Source organism: Etheostoma spectabile, chromosome 15 (genome assembly GCF_008692095.1).
Source record: "Etheostoma spectabile isolate EspeVRDwgs_2016 chromosome 15, UIUC_Espe_1.0, whole genome shotgun sequence".
NCBI lineage: Eukaryota > Metazoa > Chordata > Actinopteri > Perciformes > Percidae > Etheostoma > Etheostoma spectabile.
In genome coordinates, this window is record NC_045747.1 from 15,574,621 (window position 1) to 15,595,610 (window position 20,990).

Sequence of the window (20,990 nt, forward strand, 5' to 3'; positions counted from 1 at the left end):
GTTTTGTGTTTCTGCAGAACAGGAACCTGCTGAAAACCAGTTCTTGAACTGAGTCAGGTCCTTTGCATTGTAATGTAATGTTACTTTTTGACTTTCCTGTATAATAAATATGAAATGAGATATTCTGTACATCATTCTTTATATCACATTTTTTTGTGTACTGCAGTATTCTAAAATACTGTAAAACCTTTGGCCAGAAACACATAAACTCACAAATGAGCCCAGAGCTGGAACGATTAGTCACTTGATATGCGTTTGAGTTAGTTTTCAAGCCTTTGCTAGTACCATCTTCTTAAATGTGTGTAATAACATTATACATTCATTAAAGGGTTACAGGATATGTGAATATGCGATCTTAGGTTTTTGGGGAAAATGGATGGACTTATTCCACCAAAATTGTGTATACTAATCATTAAATCAAGAAAAAATAAACACTTATTGAATGCAAATCATTTTTAGCAGTCCAATATATAAATATATCATAAATAAGGCTACTAATAACATGTTTTTAATATGCGATAGAAAAATGTGACTCAAAATCATGTTTCCTGTCAAGAAGTAACTCAAAACCTAAAATAACTCTGCCAATTATTATACATGACAATATTATATATAGTTGTGGTCTTGTGAAAACCATTTTCTTGCAGATCTTGTGCTTTTTTTAAGCTAAATTGGAGGATATTATATGCGTCATGCTTTGTTTTGGAAGATCAGAACGAAACGACAGACTGCAGCATATGAAACAGTCTGAGACAAAGATTAGAGATTTTTTTTTACTGCAGCAGATGGAGACAATAGTTTTCGAAGACCTAATCCACGATTACAAACAAAGCAATGTAATACATTCTTGCCAAAAGGCCCACAGAGGAAGTTGAAGTCACCTGCTTTACTATTTTACTGCTGGGAATAAGTGGAAATATGGCCCTATTGCTCTCTGCCTCCTCAGCTTTCTCTCCCTCCCTTCTTCTGTCTCTATTAAGTCTCACAGAGGGCTGTAATTCACTTCCACTAATGCTGCTCTGCAGAAGCCAGTGAGGTACATACAATTATGAAACATTGCCCTGCAACCCTGTACATTTCAACAAACTGACCAATAAAAAAAAAAAAAAAACTCCACAGTCTTCATAGACCTTACATCTTCTCGGTAGAATTACAACGCAATATGTATCGAAGGGTAACGCCATAAGTGTTGTAATTTACCATCTCTTTGATGTCATTTTGTATCGCGTTTTGTTTCTTTTTGTAATAGTTTTGTATCTTTTTGTGTTAGTTTTGCGTCTCTTTGTGGTGATTGACTTTGCCACAAGAAATCAGCCCCTTCATACAAAGGTTCTAATACTAACACTGCCTTCCACCTCTGATAGGGGAGGCACCGCCCCTGACTCTGCCCCTCCTCGGTGCCTGACACTCTTGTTCGGAAAATATAATAACTTTTGTGAAGTCAGAAGCATGCTAAACGGTTTAAAGTCTATAGACTCGTTCTTGTTTTTGAGACCTTGCTTCACTTTACTCCGCTCTGTAATTTGATTGCCTACAACCTGATTTGTTATCCTCCCGTCTCCACCTCATGATCTCAGACGGTGGAGAGGAGGGAGCAGTTGGAGGCCTTGGAGGAGGCTGAGTGCCAGCGGATAATGCACTGAGGCCAGACAGCCGATCATATTGATGAGTCCTGTTGGCTGAGAGAATGGTGAGAAAGTTGTGGCGCCAGGCGAACATTAGTCTGAGAGAATTAAGCCTCTTACTTTCAGACAAACAGCAGAGATCAGATGAAAGGGACAACATTAAATATGCTTGCAGTTAATATACAAAGAGGTGATACCTTCTTCTCTCGCTGTTATTCCTCCCCCACTTGGAGGTCCAGCTGACCTCTACAAATCCACAAGAATGTGTGGTGGTAAAACAGCAGGAACACCTCACAGTCAAATCAAAGTAAACTCAGCAGAGCCTGATCTGTGAGTTTTCTTTTCATTTTATCCAAGTATAGACCTGAACATAGTTTATTCACCGGGTAACTGCATTTTATGAGACACCTCCCTTAATGCAATTTAATTCTGAAGCCTAATTCTGAAGCTTAAACATTTCGTTCCAGACACTTCTTGTTTACGTCAAGAGAAAGCAGAGACTTTAACTGTCTTCCTTGTGGAGAATTTGTTCTTGTAAGACGTGTGGCTGCCGATGCACTAATTGGCGGTCACTGTGATTAAAGAGCTTCTCTAACGAGTTGAATGATTTGCCTTTCCAGGATGAAAAAAAAACACAATCTAAAGAGTAGCCGGTGTATCCTCTAAAAGGCTTTTATGGTTTATCAGTCCTATAAACAATAATGTCTAATAGCGCTTTTAATTTTGGCTCACCAACTACATTTGCTGTTGGCATTTTCCCACTATGAGTACATGTTTTGGCACATTTGCCTGTTGTACTTTCTATAGAGAATACAATGCTTTATGCTCTCAAATGGGCATAAAGCTGTATCACAGAATGGAGTTTATTCTGTACACAAGCATTTGCTGAGAGATGATTGCAGTTCCCCAGTATCTTAAGTACATGATCTTTTGTTTGAGTTCAGCTCTGTTATGTTTTACAAAAATAATTGTCCAGACTCTGTGATGTGAGCTCAATAAAGAGTGCAGAAGAAAAATCTTTTGGGATTCTTTTTATTTATTTTTTTAGCACAAAATATTTACATTTCAGTTATTTCTGTTTTGTCGCTCTGCTTACAGGATGAATGAGAGAAGAGATGCCAGAGGGACTGATGTGAAACAAAGTTAATGAGGCAGACTTACTTCACTATTGGCCACCATGTCTGGCTTCTGCTGCGCTCTTAATAGTAAGTAAACACTTGGTTTTATCATTCTGCGATACAGCATAATTTTGCAGTACAACACATCTACAGAATAATGGCTCCCAGAATATCCTGCATGTGCCCTATTACTTGATGCCAGCGGCTCCGTCCCTCTGGAGCAGACTCAACACATACAGACCCAGGTAATGACCTATTTGTGGGGCCAGAAGACCGCTTGGACCTCCTGCTCCACCCCTCACCATGGGCCTCAGGCCGGCCTTTGCTGCTCCCCTGAGGAAATTGGTAACAGATGCCTCTGAATCAATTTGGCCAAAGACCCATAACGACCTCTGCTGTAATTAGTGGGGATGTTTGGAGTGTAGATACTCCCTCTGTTGTAAAATAATAAGTAAGAACATGTAGTCATACTTATATGTTGTCACAATCTCCGCAATAGATGAATAGTGAAAATCTGACTTCCAATGATAGAAATACAACTGTGAGACCACCAGTTGGCGATCATCAATAACAAAATCATCCAGCGGTAAAAAACTTCTAAAATAAAAATACTAACAAAGCATAACACATCGGTTCCGTGTTATGTTTAAGAATTTGTGCAGTTAGAGAAGATTAGTACTTTGATATTGTTTTACTAAATGTGTAACATCCACATGAGACCTGTTAATGACTAAGTTTAGGTCCTGAGAATTATGTAACATGCTAATTAAAATAAAATAAATATAAGTATTGTTACCTTTCCCTCAAAGTCATTACCTGACCAGTTTGGGACACTGACCTTATTTTACCTATTTGATTTGACTCAAGCATGGGCACATAAACCAGTATGAAAAATAACACATTTTAATTGAATACAATTTCATGTCTCTGCATGTTCAGGGCATTTTTGTGAGAGCAGCTTATTTTTATCTTGGTGGGGGGTGAGGGGGGACCCAGGCACAAAGACAGACTGGAAACACCCCCAATTACTGTGTGTGTGTGGGGGGGGGGGGCATGAGCCACAGACGGGGAGACAAAGAGGTGGGCTGTCACAACCTTAGCTTCAGTCCTGCCAGGCTCAGGGAGGAGGGGGAGGGGAACTCACCATCAGAGGCAGCCCATCCGATCCAATTAGTCGCCACAACATGTTGGAGTTGAGTCAAGCTACGGCTTTTGGGAACAGTGGTTACCATATCTACATCTACAGCATCTTTTTTTGATTTTTTTGTTTGAGTAACAGAGCAAACAATCTGTTTTTCTAAAAGGTAAACCCTGGAGATATTTGAAAAACCAGTGAGGTCATTTCAGCTTTTAACCATTTGAATAAAAAAAAAAAATCAAAGATGCAACTGTATTTCCCAAATCCACACAAAGACCAGCAGAACAGGCTTTAAACACAAGGATCTATTATCACCTTATAAAGTTGATTTGGTGAAGGTGTTTGCGGACAAACTGTTGCCCAGTGACACATTGAAAAGACGGAGCTTTCATGTTGAGTCGTGTTACTGTCCACCTGACAAATTTAAGTGCAATATTTACGCTCTTTGTAGCTCTGTTTTGGTCTCCACCAACTCCTGAGAAGCAATATTTGTCTCTTTAGCTAATAAATGCTAATAACGCATGTTACTTTCTCTTGTTAACTTATCTCTAACTTTGTCTGACTGCTCTTTGGTACAGTGGGCTTATCATTAAAAACAGCTGCCTACTGCAGCTGTAAAGAGCATTGAGGGTGAACCAAAACAGTAAAGTTCTGATGTGGAAAACCAAAATAGTTCACTAAAATATGCTAAAATGCTCAGTAGATTAAAGAAACCGGTGATCTATATCTCTGAGATACCCCCTGCCAATTGCACATGCATCATTTGATCCATTGTTAATATACAAATGTTAGTGCAGCTTTAATGTTACTTTTCATTGTTGTATACACTCGGTTTTTAGAGATCATTTTGGAAAATAAATAAATGTAATTTTATGTTAGATTTGTCTCCTGTCTGTGTTAGAAAATCACAAGTTGGGAAACAAGGAAAGAAAATTGCTTATTGTGCAGCAGACAGAAGAGTCTTTTTGAATTCTGGAAATAGCTTGAAAACATGATGATAAATGACCCTAAAGGTTTTTTTTCAGATTAAAACAAATGCTAAAATCTGTAATTTTGAATTTAATGAAAAACACATTAGGTGCTCAAACTGGGGCTACGGCATCTTATAAGCAGCAAAATACCAGCCCCTCTATATAATTCTTCATCCACTTATGTTACGGCCAGAGAGAGCATCACGGATGTAAAAGGAGGAGGCTGGTTGTGGGAGGGGCGGAGAGAGGGAGAAAGACTACAAGAGGCGGACACTCAGCGGCAGCAGGTTTGTGAGTGCAGCAGAACAGAGGAGGAGGAGGAAAAAGGAAGGAGGAGGAGGAATCAGAGCGAGAGAAACAGTGTGGCTGCAGTCAGGAGGGACACAACCAGAGAGGAGGAGACACAGAGAGAAAAGAAGGTAAGAAGGCCATATTTGTCTTTTTACCGCCTTTGTTTCCAGTGTGTAAACGAGGTATCTGATGCTCTGCTGTCCAGTGTGTGTGTGTGTTCCTTTTCTTCCCTGGTCTGCCAGCTGATGGCATGCTGTATGTGGGGAGAGCAGTGTGCCGTAGCACTGCAGAGTGATGCAGAGAGATGGAGGAGAGCGAACGAGGGAGGGATGGAGGGCCGGCATTATGCTCTACAGACATGAGGAAGTAAGAATAGAGAAAATAAAAGGAGGGGAAATTGAGGGAAATCAACATCTGCCTGTGCTTTGCTGTGTAGAAGTGAGAGGGTGGATGTATGGGGATTGGGGAGTGGGGCTTAGCATTAACAGAGTGACAGTGTGCTGGAGTGTGTCAGCTGTTAAAATTAATAGTTTTCCCTCCATGTTTGAGATGATATAAGTTTCTGTTAGACCACACCCTCAGACAATATGATGGGTGGTTTTGTGGTTGCATCAGTGTGAGCCTGGGAAATGTGTGTGTGTGTGTGTGTGTGTGTGTGTGTGTGTGTTTATGCGCGTGCGTGTGTGTGAAAGACATGTTGGAAGCTGGCCAAACATACTTAGTGTTGCCTTCCATTACTGTAAGGGCAGTGGATTAGCTGTGTGAGTGCTGTTCATTCTTGAGGCGGCTAGGAGTTGAGCCAAGGTGCTCTATCTTGTACTGACCAAGATGACTCTCGTGTGCGTGTGTCCGTGCGTGTGCGTTTATGTGCCAGTGTTGTCTGTACATGCAAATTAAAAAAGGTGCACAAGGCTGCACTAGTAAATACATCTGCCAGGGGCCTTCTACTCCAGGTATCAATTCTCGGTTTAAATTTCTGCCGTTTGATGACTGATACAGAAATGTATATAAAATGTAATATCCTCCACCATATTGTGAAAGCACATAGCTTAGAATGGGATTGTATGGTCCTGAAGGAGGGACAGGAGCAGGGTCAACCCTCGTCATCAGTCATTGTAAAATAGTCTCTGAAAGACAGCCTACTTAGAACAGCTTGATCAAGCATTTGTTGTTTTACCATGTAGATGCCAAGGCATTTTTCACAGAATTGCAGACAATGCATTTGCATAGAGCTGTTATGACTGAGAGGGTGTTTCTTATGATCTCTTTACCCATACAGGCAACTGCAATAACCACGCCAGATGGTTTTTTGTTGAACTTTTAGAAATACATAGAGGGCTGAGGCATAATCTAGCAGCACATAAACAACGGACCTTGGCATCAGACGTTTCCCCAAAACAACATATGTTTACATTTAAGTGACAAAGCCCCCAAGCAACTGTAGTGAATATGCCAGAAGATAAGGAAGAAGTCAGGTGATGGTATCTATACTATATTCATGCAATAGAGAAAGCTGCAGTTTCATGACTTCATTTTTGTGATCTTAGTTACCACAAGGAACTAGTCAACCAACATCAAGACTTCACGTGAATATGCACGCCAACTTTCTTAAGCCAAGTGGCGTGTTATGTGTACGCGTTGTGAGCTATCTGCATGTTTGTCTATTCTGTATACAGTGGGTTTACACATACACACCACTTGGCGTATAAGAAGAACATGTTATTGTGAGAAGTAAGCTACGGTTGAGTTTAGGAAAAGAGGAAACGGTTTGATTTAGGAAATGAAGAAAGAGGCTGTTAAGTTTAGGAAACATGACATGCAGGGCCCGATTCCCGGTTCTGTATTTTACCCATTCACCACCCCGATCAACCTCTCTACGTGGATTTTTGCCCTTTCATACTGCTCGCTACGGCGCAAATTCACACACTATCGCAAGGCAATGTAAATCAATGGAGGCCAAACGGCGTTCATATGCACGCTAAAAAAGCAAACATGCGTCTTGATAGCAAGCCAATGATGGCGTACGAATTGGCGTGTCATACATATGCAATTTCATTAGATCAGGCTGGGTCAACACTTAAGTTAGCAGCTAGCTAGCTATGCAGGGTTAAGATTAGCGTTAGGTTAAAAGACAGGTTTTGGGTTACATCTCGTTACTTATAAGGTAACATGAGTTATAAGATGCAACACATTTCTACCTGGAATACTAGGGTACTAGAAATACGGTCCTGAAACTGCAGCTTCCTTTATCGCAGGAAAATGCTACCCGATCAATATCAACATATTTTACTTGAACACTGGACTGTTTTTTTTCTGTTTCAAACCAACAGACATTGTTTTTTAAGCATTACCATGATCGTCCCCTAACCTTAGTGAAGTAGTTGTTTAAACCCAACCCAAGGCCTTTCCCAAAACTTAATCAAGTCATTTTTGTGCATAGACCTAATCAAACCTTTGCCATTGTGTAGTCATCATAAAATGGATTTCAACAGGGATTTGATGTTTTTGAAAGCAATTTATAAATGTTGTTGTATGATCTGAGTTTAGAAATGTGTTGTTCTGGATGGCGGTTACAAACAACATATTTTGTCATTTAATTTGGAGGACAAACAGTGTTACCAGCAGCAACTCTTTGCAAAAAGACTTGAACTTATTTCCTTAAATGCTTTTAAATCCAGATTGAGAGAACCTGAAAGGACCTGTTTACATTGTAAATGTTTTTAACTATCTTTGTTGTATAACTTTTATAAATGTAATAGATTGTGTTTTTGGTTTTCTTGGCCAGGACTCCCTTGAAAAAGAGGTTTTTAACCTCAACGGGACTTTCCTGGTTAAATAAAGGTTAAATAAAAAAAAAAGCACTACACTTTGATGACGAACCCTTGTTCCTAATGGAAACCTAGTGTGAGAAGAAGCATTGTTAAGAATGGCTTCCAATATAGTTTCCAGATCTCAAGGAGAGAAATACACAGTGGTTGTCTGTGTTTCCAACTATGGACGGTGCAATGCCCCTTTTTTCTTCTTCAAAACATTCTCGACCGTGGAGTTTTGGATAATGTTCTGCTTCGGCAGCTTTACCTGTGCTAAAATGTACAATGACTGAGGAAGCCTAGTGACACACACCCAGTTCATGTGTTGAATTTGTTATTACCCATAGTGCTTTGTCTTAATGTTTTATTTCATGTGAATACTAGTTTACTAGAGGAGTAACTTAGTAGTTGAAGTAGTGCAGGAAGTGTGCATGCTTATTGTGTTTCCATAACGTTGTTAGTGAGTAAATGTACTGAAATGGTGGAGTGTGATGTGTAAGATGAGAAAGCAGAGGTTAAGACGTGTCTCTAATGGCTGGATAAAAGCAATGGTTACCTGTTCTTTTTTGCCAAGTGCAAATCAGAAAGCATCAAAACATTGTTGGGGAGGGTAATACCTTTTTAATCCCAATCATTTAGGAGGGTCAGAGTAAAATGTGTTGCTGGTGAAGGGAGGGTCAAGTCTTGTTTTGACTGAAGACCCCAAAATTTCTCTGGTAGCCGTTAAAGGTCCCATGGCATGAAAATTTCACTTTATGAGTTTTTTTTAACAGTAAGAGGAGTTCCCCCAGCCTGCCTATGCAGGAGCTCGAAATGGCAATAGATGTAAACTGAACACTGGGTATCCTGCTCTGCCTTTTGAGAAAATGAAAGCTCAGATGGGCCTATCTGGAATCCCTTATGACCTCATAAGGAGCAAGATTACCAAGGTTACCTTTACAGTTAAAGAAATGGACCAACAGATCCTGTTGCTCTGGACGGAGACCAGTGCAGGATATTAGTAGTACTTTTCTTGGGATGGCTGAGCGTTAGTGCGGAGCCTCCAACTGAGCTTGACGACGTAGATGTGACGTGGGCAACCTGTCTGAAAGCTGAAAGTCTTCTGGTAGCTGTGCCAAGAGAAATCTCAATCATTCCCAATCTTGCAGAGACCAAGAGCGTAGGTATATTTAAAGACATTACAAAGGAACCGGCTAATTATTGCTAACTAAAATGCTAATTAACATTAGTAATTAAACCTAAACAGCTAATGTAAGTAGACTATTTGACAGCCAGTTGCTTGGTTATTGTTAGCCTATTTTTACAAAAACATGTACTACGGAGCCATAACGTGAGGTATAAGGTAACGGAGCATTTTATACATTGTCGTGTTTCTTCAGATATAAATAATGGACAAATAGAGTCTTTAAACACTTTAGATGTAAAGTTATTCACTGTCAAAGTGACGTAAAAATGGATGGCAGTCAATGGAATGCTAACAGCGGGTGAGTGCTTATTAGCATTAAAATGGCGCTAAAGGAGCTACGCTTAGAAAAGAGAGGCTAACTTCCATGTTTCAAACGAGCAAAGTTGCAGCCCCAAACCTAAAAGGTTTTGTGGAGCAAAAACTCCATTCAAAACATAGTATGTCTGGTCAGGCTGTCACATATTTTTACATGAAATTCAAAATAAACTGTCAGTGAGTAGCAGAGCCAACTAGGGCTGAGTCCATTATTGTTTTTTATTTTTTTGAAAGATATTTTTGGGGCATTTGTGGCTTTTTATTTTTGACAGAAGATATGAGAGGGGAAAGAGAGGGGGAACGACATGCAGCAAAGGGCTGCAGGTCGGAGTCGAACCCAGGCCCCCTGCGTCAAGAAATAAACCTCTATATATGGACGGCCGCTCTACCAACTGAGATATCCGGCCGCCCCATTGTTTGTTTTTTACGTTTTTATATCATTCTTAACTTCCCAGTAGATCCTTATGTATTCAAATCCATACATTCATATTTTCCTTTCTAAAAACAATTTCCCATGTGACCTTAGAAAGGTTTTTATATGATGACGTTGCTTCAGTACAGTACAGGATCATACAGTACAGTAACTGAGATGACTGTTGGCACGGTCCAATGTTTGGTGAAGCGGACAGGAAGTTGAACAGTGTGCTGTTGTGGAGTTTGGATCCGAAATTCACCCAATAACACTCACTAATAGATTGAGGCAGCGATGATTTTGCTTTGCAGAAGTAACGGTACATTGCTTAGCCTCTGTACCATTATTTCCTAAACTTGGCACAGCTAACTTTGACTCAACTAGGGCTAGCATTCATATTATTTATAACCTCATTGATAAGCTTACTGTGGTAACCTATATATTTGCTTTTTGCTAAGGCTAAGTTGGCATTTCAATTTGAAAAACCCAGAAGAGAATGCAGATGGACTCTCTTTGGTTGACTTACGTACCCCCACATCCTGTCAGATGAACGAACCCCTTTACTGTCACCACCTTTCCTGCCCCACCTTCATTTGTTCATTTGAATTGTTTATAAACTTATATTATTTAACACTATTATTTTTATACTAGTGGATTTTGTTGATATAGTTAAACTGTTACTGTTTAGGTTGGTTCGGTCAAGTTGACATTTGTTCCACCGCTGCTTGAAGCTGGATTTCTTAACCAGTTTTCCATTTCTTTTCAGCGATTTTTTTAAAAAAAATTTTTTTTATCTTACTGTTTAAACTGTGCTTTTCATTTTAACCAAAAGTAATAAACTAATGATTGTAATAGACAGCTAACTGTTTGGACCACTCTGGTAACTAGTTTCCTCACACTCTCAACATGTCTATATTTCTTAATCAAATTACAATTTATTTCTTTTGTGATTAGTTGCGCTACTTCACAATCTTGCCACTTCCTCCCTGGCAACTGCAGAAGTAGCCCCTGGGGTACGAGTACCTTCACTTAATTATTCAATTGACAGAAAATATATCAGCAACTATTTTCATAATCACGTAATCATTTAAAGAATTCAGTAGGTTCTAGGGCAGCAAAAATGATTCTTCTTATTAAGGACTATTCATCAAGAGCAAAATCAAAAAAAAAAAATGGAAAATGTCCAACTTCAAAGATATTCAATTTACAAATAAATACAACAGAGAACAGGAGCTAATCCTCACATTGGAGAATCTGAATAAGGAGAAGATTTGATATTTTTGCTTGATAAAGAACTTCAGGATTTAAGTTCTAAGGGATTCTGGGAGACCGGTGTGTTGATCGAGAACACACTACCAACCAAGAGTTGAGTACTTTAAGTCCAAACTGTTTATCTATGGATTAATGTGCACATCAAATGTGGATGAACAACACTGCGAATTACATTCAGTGTTATTTTGGTTTACAAATCTCTTATTTAACATGGGATCATGTTATTAATGCAGTGACAGAGGCTGATCCGTTTGAGTTTCAGCCAAATGTGTCTAGATGAACGTTGTATGACGAAGGCTGTTATCTGATCAGCTGACTTCTTCTGACCTCACCGGGGGCTCCGTCATGTTTGTGTGATCTGCAGCTAAGCTTGTAACTAGATTTGATCGGAAAATGTCTCCTTAAAAAAGTGTGATGTGTGAGTCTATTTCTGGATCAGTGACATTTTGGTGATTTGATGTTCATAGTCGTGTTTTTGCAGTGATGTGAGATGGCAGAAGTGTGGTGCTTTCTGAAGGCCTCAGTGAGCTTGTGAGCCAGGAGCATCTGTTCATAGTTTTATAGGAAGTCAGAGGGTACAGATTAAGCATTGCACTCCCGATATTGGTGGACTCATAAAGGACAGTTTAAAACAAAGGATCACAATCTTTGCTGCAAAATCAAAGGTTTTGTCTATTTAATTCCACACATTCTTCTTCCTTGTCAAAAACCGGTGACTACATTACCCCCAATGCAATTTGACCACCGACAGATTCAAGTGTGTTGTACTATTAGCGGCTAATACAGCCTTGAGCCGCTAGCCTCAAGCGGCGATGAAGAGCAGGCTACAGAGGTCTGGTGGGCTCACTTCTTTCTGACACCACCCTCACCATTTTTTTTAATTTTCAAACTAACAGTCATCAGCCTAAATGGCATTCTACAACTTTCTTCAAATATTTAGTAGTATTTCGTAAGACCTTTAAACAAACTTTGATGTGTACAGTTGATTGAGGTAATTTCAATAGAATTACAGCAATCAATGCATTCATTTGTGAATCTATTTGGATTTTACCAGTAAATGTTAAACTTTGGTGAAGTTTGGCAAAACATTTGCGTTGCTGATTAATTACAAAGTGTCTTGACAGTGCTGAACTTTATGGGAACTGACAACTTGAGAGTTAAAATGTATCCCACAAGCTGTGTTGAACCATCCAATTTCATATAACCTTGCTCCGCCACTCTTAAAACTACTTGGCATTGTTTAATCTGCTCCTGTCTTATGTGTAACATGTATATTGTATATGCGTTCATCAAATTGTGACTTTGAAAATCTGCATTCTTTGTTGAGTCAACCAACTTTTGTATACATGAAAACAACATTTCAAAGTTGTTTGTTTAGTGCATATTTCTAAGCAACACACGCCTGCCGCCTTAAAATAGTAGGTGGGAATCACCAGACGCCTCCCAATACGATATTATCACGATACCTATGCCACAAAACCTTTTCATAATTTGAAACGTTAAATTAAATTTAAAGTATTAAATTATTAAATTAAATTAACTTTTTTCTCAATGAAAAGAATCACACTCCAACCTCACTACCTTCTTCCTTTGATCTTTGCCACCCCATGGGTGCCACTTAGAAGTGCTCCCACAATGCTTTTTTTCTGATGACCTCAGCACATTGATCAGCTTAGAGGATGATGTCTCCCAGGACTGTTAACTGACTCAACTGCTGCAGAGGGAGATGTAATGAGCCACACAATTTGGATTGTTTCAAAGCTGCATTTTCTACACGCCTACAGTTAAGTAATAAAAAAATATATGTATAATTTGGCTTCAGTTTTGAGCTAATCTTACATGAATTAACTTTTTTCTCTTCAATGGCTGTTGTATTCTTCATGGTGATTTTGACAGTGTTGTTGGTGAAAATAACAAAGGTGCTGATGATGTAAAGATTGGTGAAGAGATTCTTCTAATCCTTCATCAAAGGTTCATGTTACATGTTACAAGCCTGGATTTGGGGAAATATTTGTTTAACATCAAACCCAGAGTCAGGGTGGTCCTCCTATGTCATCAAAAGGTCAGGAACTGCCCAGGCCTACCAGTCCTTTACAGAGTGGGGCCCAGATACAGTGGTGTGAAAAAGTGTTTGCCCCCTTCCTCATTTCCTGTTCCTTTGCATGTTTGGTCACAAGTAAGTGTTCGGAACATCAAACCAATTTAAAACAATAGTCAAGGACAACACAAGTAAACACAAATGCATGTGTAAATGAAGGTGTTTATTATTAAGGTGAAAAAAAATCCAAACCATACTGGCCTGTTTGAAAAAGTGATTGCCCCCTGTTGAAACATACTATAACTGTGGTGTCCACACTGAGGTCAATTCTCTAGCCACACCCAGGCCGATTATTGCCACACCTGTTCACAATCAAGGCATCACTTAATAGGAGCTGCTGACACAGTAGGTCCACCAGAAGTCCTTAAAAGCTACACATCATGCCGAGACCCAAGAAATTCAGGAACAATTGAGAAAGAAAGTAATTGAGATCTATCAGTCTGGAGGTTATTAAGCCTTTTCCAGAGCTTTGGGAATCCAGCGAACCACAGTGAGAGCCATTATCCACAAATGGCGAAGACATGGAACGTTGTGGAACCTTCCCAGGAGTGCCGCCGCCCAAAATTACCCCAAGAGCCAGCAACGACTCATCCAAGAGGTCACAAAAGACCCCAAACAACGTCCAGAACTGCAGGCCTCACTTGCCCCAGTTAAGGTCAGCGTTCTGCCTCCCCCATCAGGAAAACTGGGCAAAAATGGCCTGCATGGCAGTTCCAAGGAGAAAACCACTGCTGAGCAAAAAGAACATCAAAGCTCGTCCAATTTTCTCCACAACACATCTTGATGATCCCCAAACTTTTGGGACAACATTCTGTGGACCGATGAGACAAAAGTGGAACTCTTTGGAAGGTGTGTTTCCAAGTATATCTGGCGTAGAAGGAACACTACATTTCATAAAAAGACATTATACCAACAGTAAAATATGGTGGTGGTATTGTATGGTCTGGGGCTGTTTTACTGCTTCAGGACCTGGAAGACTGCCGTGATAAAGAACCTATGAATTCTGCTATCCCCAGATGTCTGAAGGAGAATTCCGACAATCTGTTCGTGTACTCAAGCTGAAAACGACTTGGGTTCGCGCAGGACAATGATCCTGAACACACCAGCAAGTCCACCACCGATGGCTGAAGAAAAACAAAATGAAGACTTTGGGGGCCTAGCCAAAGTCCGACCTGAATCCTATTGATTTTTGTGGTATGACCTTAAAAAGGCCGTTCATGCTCGAAAACCCTCTAATGAACTGAATTAGGACAATTCTGCAAGATGAGTGGGCCAAAATTCCTCCAGGACGCTGTAAAAGCCTCATTGCACGTTATCGCAAACGCTTGGTTGCAGTTGTTGCTGCTAAGGGTGGCCCAACCAGTTATTAGGTTTAGGGGGCAATCACTTTTTCACACAGGGCCATGATGGTTTGGATTTTTTTTCACCTTTAATAATAAACACCTTCATTTAAAAATTGCATTTTGTGTTTACTTGTGTTGTCCTTGACTATTGTTTAAATTGGTTTGATGTTCCAAAACACTTAAGTGTGACAAACATGCAAAGGAACAGGAAATGAGGAAGGGGGCAAACACTTTTTCACACCACTGTATCTTAACCCTTAAGTTGCAATTGAAATCTTAATACACAAATGAATTCCCCAAAACTATGTGAAGCTGTTTGATTCTTCTCAATCATCTCCAGGAAAAAGGAAAACGATAGTTCCCATATGGGTGGTAGAAAATGTCCTCATAAACCACCAAAATCCAAATGTTCAATATTCAGTCCATGTATTCTTTGGTAATTTGAAGACCTAACTATAGATTAGAGTACATAAAAGTATATTTCTTAGTACTGTTGCCATGGGTTCAGTAAGCTATGGACTATTTATGGGTCAGATTTGTTGACATTTTGGCAAATTGGCACCAGTAAAAGTATGCTCAAATTGCTATGAACAGTTCCTACTTGGAATGTAATAGGATGGACGGACACCTATCACTTGATTACTTGAAAATGTCTTCTCAGGCAGTTATTAGGATTTATTTCCTATGATTTCTAAGTGGATTTATGGAAATGTATTTGCAATATACTAATAAAAACAACAATGCATACAATACATTTAGAAAATATTTTGACTACAAATAGTGATAAATAAATGTGACTTCAGTTGGCCTTAAATAGGTGTTAGAAATAAAGACAAAAAGTGGATTTCATTTTATTTATTTCAAACAATGTTACAAAAGAAAAAAAGAAAGAAGAAAAACACAAAATAAAATGCAAACAATCAGAATTTACCAAACCCCACAAAAAAATAACTAAATATAAAAGGATTAGTTTGAGAAGGAACAGGCAAAAGCAAATATCTTATATGGTCATATTATTACCAAACAAATAGAAATGCAAATACAGCATACAATCTTTCAGGTCTTACAATAACTTACAACAATATACAACAATACTTTTACATAACAATTCCATTCCAATGTTTCGGTTAAATTAAACTGTGTTAGAGAATGTTAAAAAAAGAGAGTGAAAAGTCAAGACTGTCAAATACGTTTTTTGTACAGTCCTCTGATTATGAAGACCAAACCATTCACACTATGGCTTTAATATACTGTATATCTACACTTTGCACATTACAGTGGAAGACATTAAATCTTTATTTGCCCATTAATTCTTCTCTACTCCACAAGTTCCCAGTAGGTGTGGGAGGAAATGGGGGGGGGGAGGGTTATCTTTGCTAAAGAGGGTTGTTGGTGACATAAAAGTGAGAAGTGAATAATAATAATAAACAGAGTGTAGCACTTTACCATTCACCCAGGCGCTGTATTGATAACAGTGTTTTTTCCCTGTTTTAAATACATTGAGGTTATATGGAGAAAATCCCAGCCAATACACAAGAGAATAAAGACACTTTCTCCTGTGTGTTTCCACTGATTCTCCTGACAGAACATAAAGAACAAGCCCTGCTTCTCTCTCCGTTTTCTCCTTATCCCTCCTTCTGGCTCTGTAATATCCTCTCTATCCATTATTCATGGGCTCATTGCTGTCTCGGTCTGTCTCTGCTGAGGTTAATCATATTCAGATTATGTACCATCAAAGCACATGATACATTTTAGAAATCCTGTAGGAGGAGGGAGAAAACTGCAATCTTGCAGTATAGTTACGGTACAAACTGCAGGTTTTCTAATGAACAAGCTCATAAAGATACATACTATGCAATGTTTTGCCTTGAGGATTCCATGTATGTAGGAACTTCTGCACTTCACCCACTCATCTGGGAAGGTACCCACCCCAGTTCTTGTCACTCATGTCTGTTCATCTGCTCGGTTCTTTTCTGACTTCTCTTCCCCTGTTTGTTTAGTTTGTCTGCATTTCTAATCCCAGACAGGCTATTCCTAATCTCAGACAGGCTATTCCCCACCTGTCCTCTAGCTTCCACTGCAGAGTCTGTCTGCACATCTGCTTCACATTAGCTCCACAATGACCTGGATATTATTTGTCAGTTGTTTTCAGCCTTGTGCTTATCCTGATCTGCCTTAGCTATTTTGTCTTACCTGATCTCACTGCCTTCAGGTTGCTGACTACAAGCTACTTCTATTCCATTGATTTACACCTGTTTCTCTACTCTGCACATTAGTCTATAGCTTTTATAGCTTTAGTTTTTTGTTGTTCTCCTCTGTCGTCAGATGGAGAAAAGTAACCCTGATCATCATCTCATCAGCTGGGAGTGTATCCATGTTCCCAGGGTCCTATGTTCGCCAGCTTAATATCCTCTTAATACCACACACTAATGAGACCTTTTCAAAGGGTTTAAGTTCTCAGCAAGGTTTTTCTCTAGGTGGAAACGTTCAGTGTATGTTTCCCTGAACCAATATGTTAAGATCACCCACCTACAGCTTATAGCCTCCTTACGTTATATTCTTTGAAACCTATGTTTTCAAATTTGTGGACAGGACAGATTTCTTGCCTTTAGAAACTATCTCAACAGTGTCTGAACAACTTTTAACCATTCAAACTGCATTTGAATAAGCTATATCCCATTGTTCTTCTGCAATTCTTTTCCCTAACCAAACTCTTACAAAGTTAGTTTTGCATCAAGAGACGTAGGATCCCGGAAACCTAGGAGGACCCCCGTTGGATGTTAGCCTCGCTGTCTTTTTCTCTATCAACTAGTCAGTGTTTCTAGATTGAATAGATGTTTCTGCAGTAATTGCTCAAAACGTTCCCACTGAACACAAAAAAATCTACATGTTTGTAAAAATGATGACTATAAAGTCAACAGTCTCTGTAATACACTAAGACAAGATGCATCATCCTGGCAGGCCTCCATGGGGGACGGTCACAGTAACATGAACAACCCTGTACTGACTACATCTTCATAAAACATATGATTATTTTACACATACAAAACTGACAAGCACATTACTGCTAGTCAGGTTAAGCCTCTTTTCTAAACCGTCTGAATACAGTGAGTCAATATTTTTAATGAGTAAATGCATCAATGCTGTATGATTATGTAACACAATACATAGATTTCCTATCTTTTGAAAGATGATCCCATACTTACCTTTTGAATTTATTCCATATTTGCTGACACAACCAAACGAAGCCCCTCGGGGTGGAAAGTCACACTCTGACACCCCTAGCCCGTCCTCAAAATTATTGGTAACCCATACGGTTTATTTTTAAAGAGCTGTTTATTGCAGCTGATGTTGTGTTGTTTTGTTTTTGTTTTTTCCGCTGTTTTGTTATTGGATCATGGCGTGATATGATGGAGTCTGTGGTTTATGTTATTGACTCGGGATTCCAGTGGCAGGAAGAATGGAGCTGTTGAGTGGAGAGACGGGAAAATTGATCGGTAGGGGCTCAATAAGCTAGCAGTCTGTGCAGTACTTCAGCCGACTGTATCTTTGAGTCACTCGTAGATGGGTCAGCATATAAATCAGGATATAGAAAGAAAGTTATTGCACAGAATTTATTTAAGGGGCTACCGGAGGAGTTTTTGTCAAAAAGACTTGACCCTCCCTTCGCCAGCAGTACATTTTTCTATGACCATCCAAAATTATTGGGAAAAGAGGCATGACTCTCCTCAACAATTAATTGCCTTCTGTACTGGTTTGTGTTTGGCATAGATGTACAGGTAGCTACTGTTTTTTTTTTTTTTTTTTACAATCGCATATTTAGGATTCAGTTTGCAGTCCCGGGCCAGAACCCTTCTGCTGTCTGCATGTCGGAGCTTCAAGCGGGGGGGAGGGGGCGCGACGTGACGCACGTGACGACACACGCACATGACAACACACGCACACACACAAACACTGGCGCACACACAAGACATTAGACGCCAGCCAACACGTCACTTCTGTTTACTGATGGCTATCGTTTACCTCAGGATAGTTTAATAGTTAGTAAGTGGCGATTTTTGGAAGTCAGCCTTCCAAAAGATAGAAAAATGAAATGTTAACCGATCATAAGCCACTGACCGACAAGCAGGAAACAGAATCTCCGTTCACCTGTCCGGGAGGCTCTGACACATTTTCTGCACTCCGTGTCCGTGGACAGCTGTAGGCTTGTTAATGATCTGACAAGACCACAGCAGCCCATAATATTTATGTATTATGTCTCCCCCGCCTCCACCGCCTTCACCTGCAGGTTGTCAGCTGTGTGGTTTAGAATGAAAGTGAGAAAACAGGACAAAGTAACACGGCAAATATCCCTTTTAGCCTATACATTTCTTTTTTTGACAATGTAGTTAATAGGGGTGGGAGAAAAAAATAGTATTGTTATTATCGCGATATTTTCAGTGGCAATACTGTATCCATACACAGGCGCCAAGGATGAATCTTTTATTATATAATGTATGTGTTAGTCAGTTTGTCTGCTTGACATTCCCATTTTGCTGCAAAAAAAGTGATCTTTTATCTTTTTAGATAAAACAGATGTTGACTAAGTTTCCTTTTGGAGAAATCATTTAAAATTTGGGAAAAACAGAAGTTGGAAAAAAGCTTATAAATTGCAATATATCGCAGAATATGCAATAATATTGTATTGTGGCATAGGTATCGTGATAATATCGTATTGGGAGGCGTCTGGTGATTCCCACCTAGTATTTAAGGCGGCAGGCGTGTGTTGCTTAGAAATATGCACCATACAAACAACTTTAAAATGTTGCTGTTTTCATGAATACAAAAGTTGGTTGACCCTCCCCTCAACAAAGAATAAAAATACATGACCCTCCCCTATTTTCATCTGGTGGTCCAGTCCATACATACTGAGCGGTCCCTTATATGATTTTCTGAGATGGCATACATCCTACAGATTGAGTTGTCGATTATAGGGAAAGCCTCATCTGTTATATCAGTATTCCTCAGCAGCTTTCATCAGTTAGACTTGCGACACAGTTCTTTGGCTCTTTCATACAGGTTTGTGCCAAATGTCCCACTCTTCTGCTCTCTTACACACCAACACAAAGCTCACAGGGCTCAGTGTGATTAATAGTACCAGCAGCGGCTGTTTATCTTGCTAGTATGGCTCTATAATGCCAGCAGACTTACACGCATACACACCTACACATTCAAATGAGGTAATTGCACTGCAAAATGGAAAAAATGCAGCCTGGATTTACAGCATGAAGCCTACAAGGAGATGATACACAGCTATAAATACTGCACATGGGTCTCCGGATGCCTTTACATCACTTGTACACGCTCACAAAAAAACACAATTCCCCTTTCTTCTTTTTCTTTTTGTGAGAATAGTATCATCTGTATTGAACTGTTGATAATTTTTCTTTTTTTGCCTTTTAGGTTTCCTCCCCTCCTCATCTCACTGACCCATGAAAGAAGCCATGCCGGTCCTCACAGCAGGAGCGGGTGAGATGAGTTAGCACAGATGCTTCACACACACTGTCCCATACTTCCTGAAGCTTACTGTGCTCCATCTGTTCACATCAATACATGCTGGTTTTTCTTATTCCTCTCCTCTGTAGGGCTACATGAAACATTGGCCCTGCTGACCTCTCAGCTGCGGCCTGATGCCAATCACAAAGAGGACATGGTCTTCCTCAAAGATGTCTTCAGTGAGAGGAGCTTGGGATACCTCATGAAGGTAAGAATACCTCATGAAGGTGAGGGAACTCTTATTACGATTTCATGCGTAACCTCATAATGTTGATGTTATATGCAGCTGTTGAATTTATGTACACAAGTAGTCTTTGGCATTAGAAAATACAACCAATGGACAGTTAGCCACCGAAGAACAGCAACCATATATTCTAGTTTACTACTTATTCTAGAAAGAATGTAGCTGAATTCATCCACTGTGCAGACAAATTGACCTACAGTAGTTTAAGATAATTAGATTACCTCTACCAAGGAGGTACATTTGAATCTCCTTTTGTTTGTCCTTTTGTCATGTAGAAGGATATCTCAAAAACAGATAACAGGAAGTTAACTCAAGGGCCAAAGAACAAATAATAAGAAGACTGCTACATAGTATACATGGATGTAAACAATGCACAATTTGTTAGACCTTAAGGATTTTGGTGAGAAACACTAAATGTAAACATGACTTTTTTGTTGGTTTTAACCTTCAGCTTTTCACCCCAAACTTTCCTTTCTGAAACCATTCCCTCTAATCAACTACATGGGTTTGTGTTACAGATTCATGAGAAGCTGAGACAGTATGAGAGACAGAGTCCAACACCCGTCCTCCATAGTGCCTCTTCTCTGGCAGAGGATGTAAGTTCAACACACACACACACACACACACACACA

The 20,990-nt window shown here is 39.6% G+C and overlaps 1 protein-coding gene and 1 long non-coding RNA gene across 6 annotated transcripts in view; both read left to right on the forward strand.

Moving 5' to 3' along the window:
- LOC116702868 (uncharacterized) overlaps positions 1-1,725 on the forward strand; it is a 4,676-nt gene extending 2,951 nt beyond the window's left edge. Inside the window, exon 3 of the long non-coding RNA XR_004335273.1 lies at positions 1,578-1,725. This is a non-coding gene — a long non-coding RNA (uncharacterized LOC116702868). The remainder of the gene's footprint in view (positions 1-1,577) is intronic.
- Positions 1,726-4,926: 3,201 nt separating this feature from the next.
- Positions 4,927-20,990, forward strand: part of mpp3a (MAGUK p55 scaffold protein 3a) — a 29,960-nt gene continuing 13,896 nt past the window's right edge. Inside the window, exons 1-5 of one of the 5 annotated variants that reach the window (XM_032537365.1) lie at positions 4,927-5,271; positions 5,386-5,509; positions 20,022-20,087; positions 20,204-20,322; positions 20,877-20,954. In XM_032537365.1, the coding sequence (XP_032393256.1) occupies positions 20,051-20,087; positions 20,204-20,322; positions 20,877-20,954 (234 nt within the window). In that variant the 5' untranslated portion in view covers positions 4,927-5,271; positions 5,386-5,509; positions 20,022-20,050. The remainder of the gene's footprint in view (positions 5,272-5,385; positions 5,510-20,021; positions 20,088-20,203; positions 20,323-20,876; positions 20,955-20,990) is intronic. The other 4 variants (XM_032537364.1, XM_032537366.1, XM_032537367.1 and 1 more) reach the window with 4 other exon arrangements.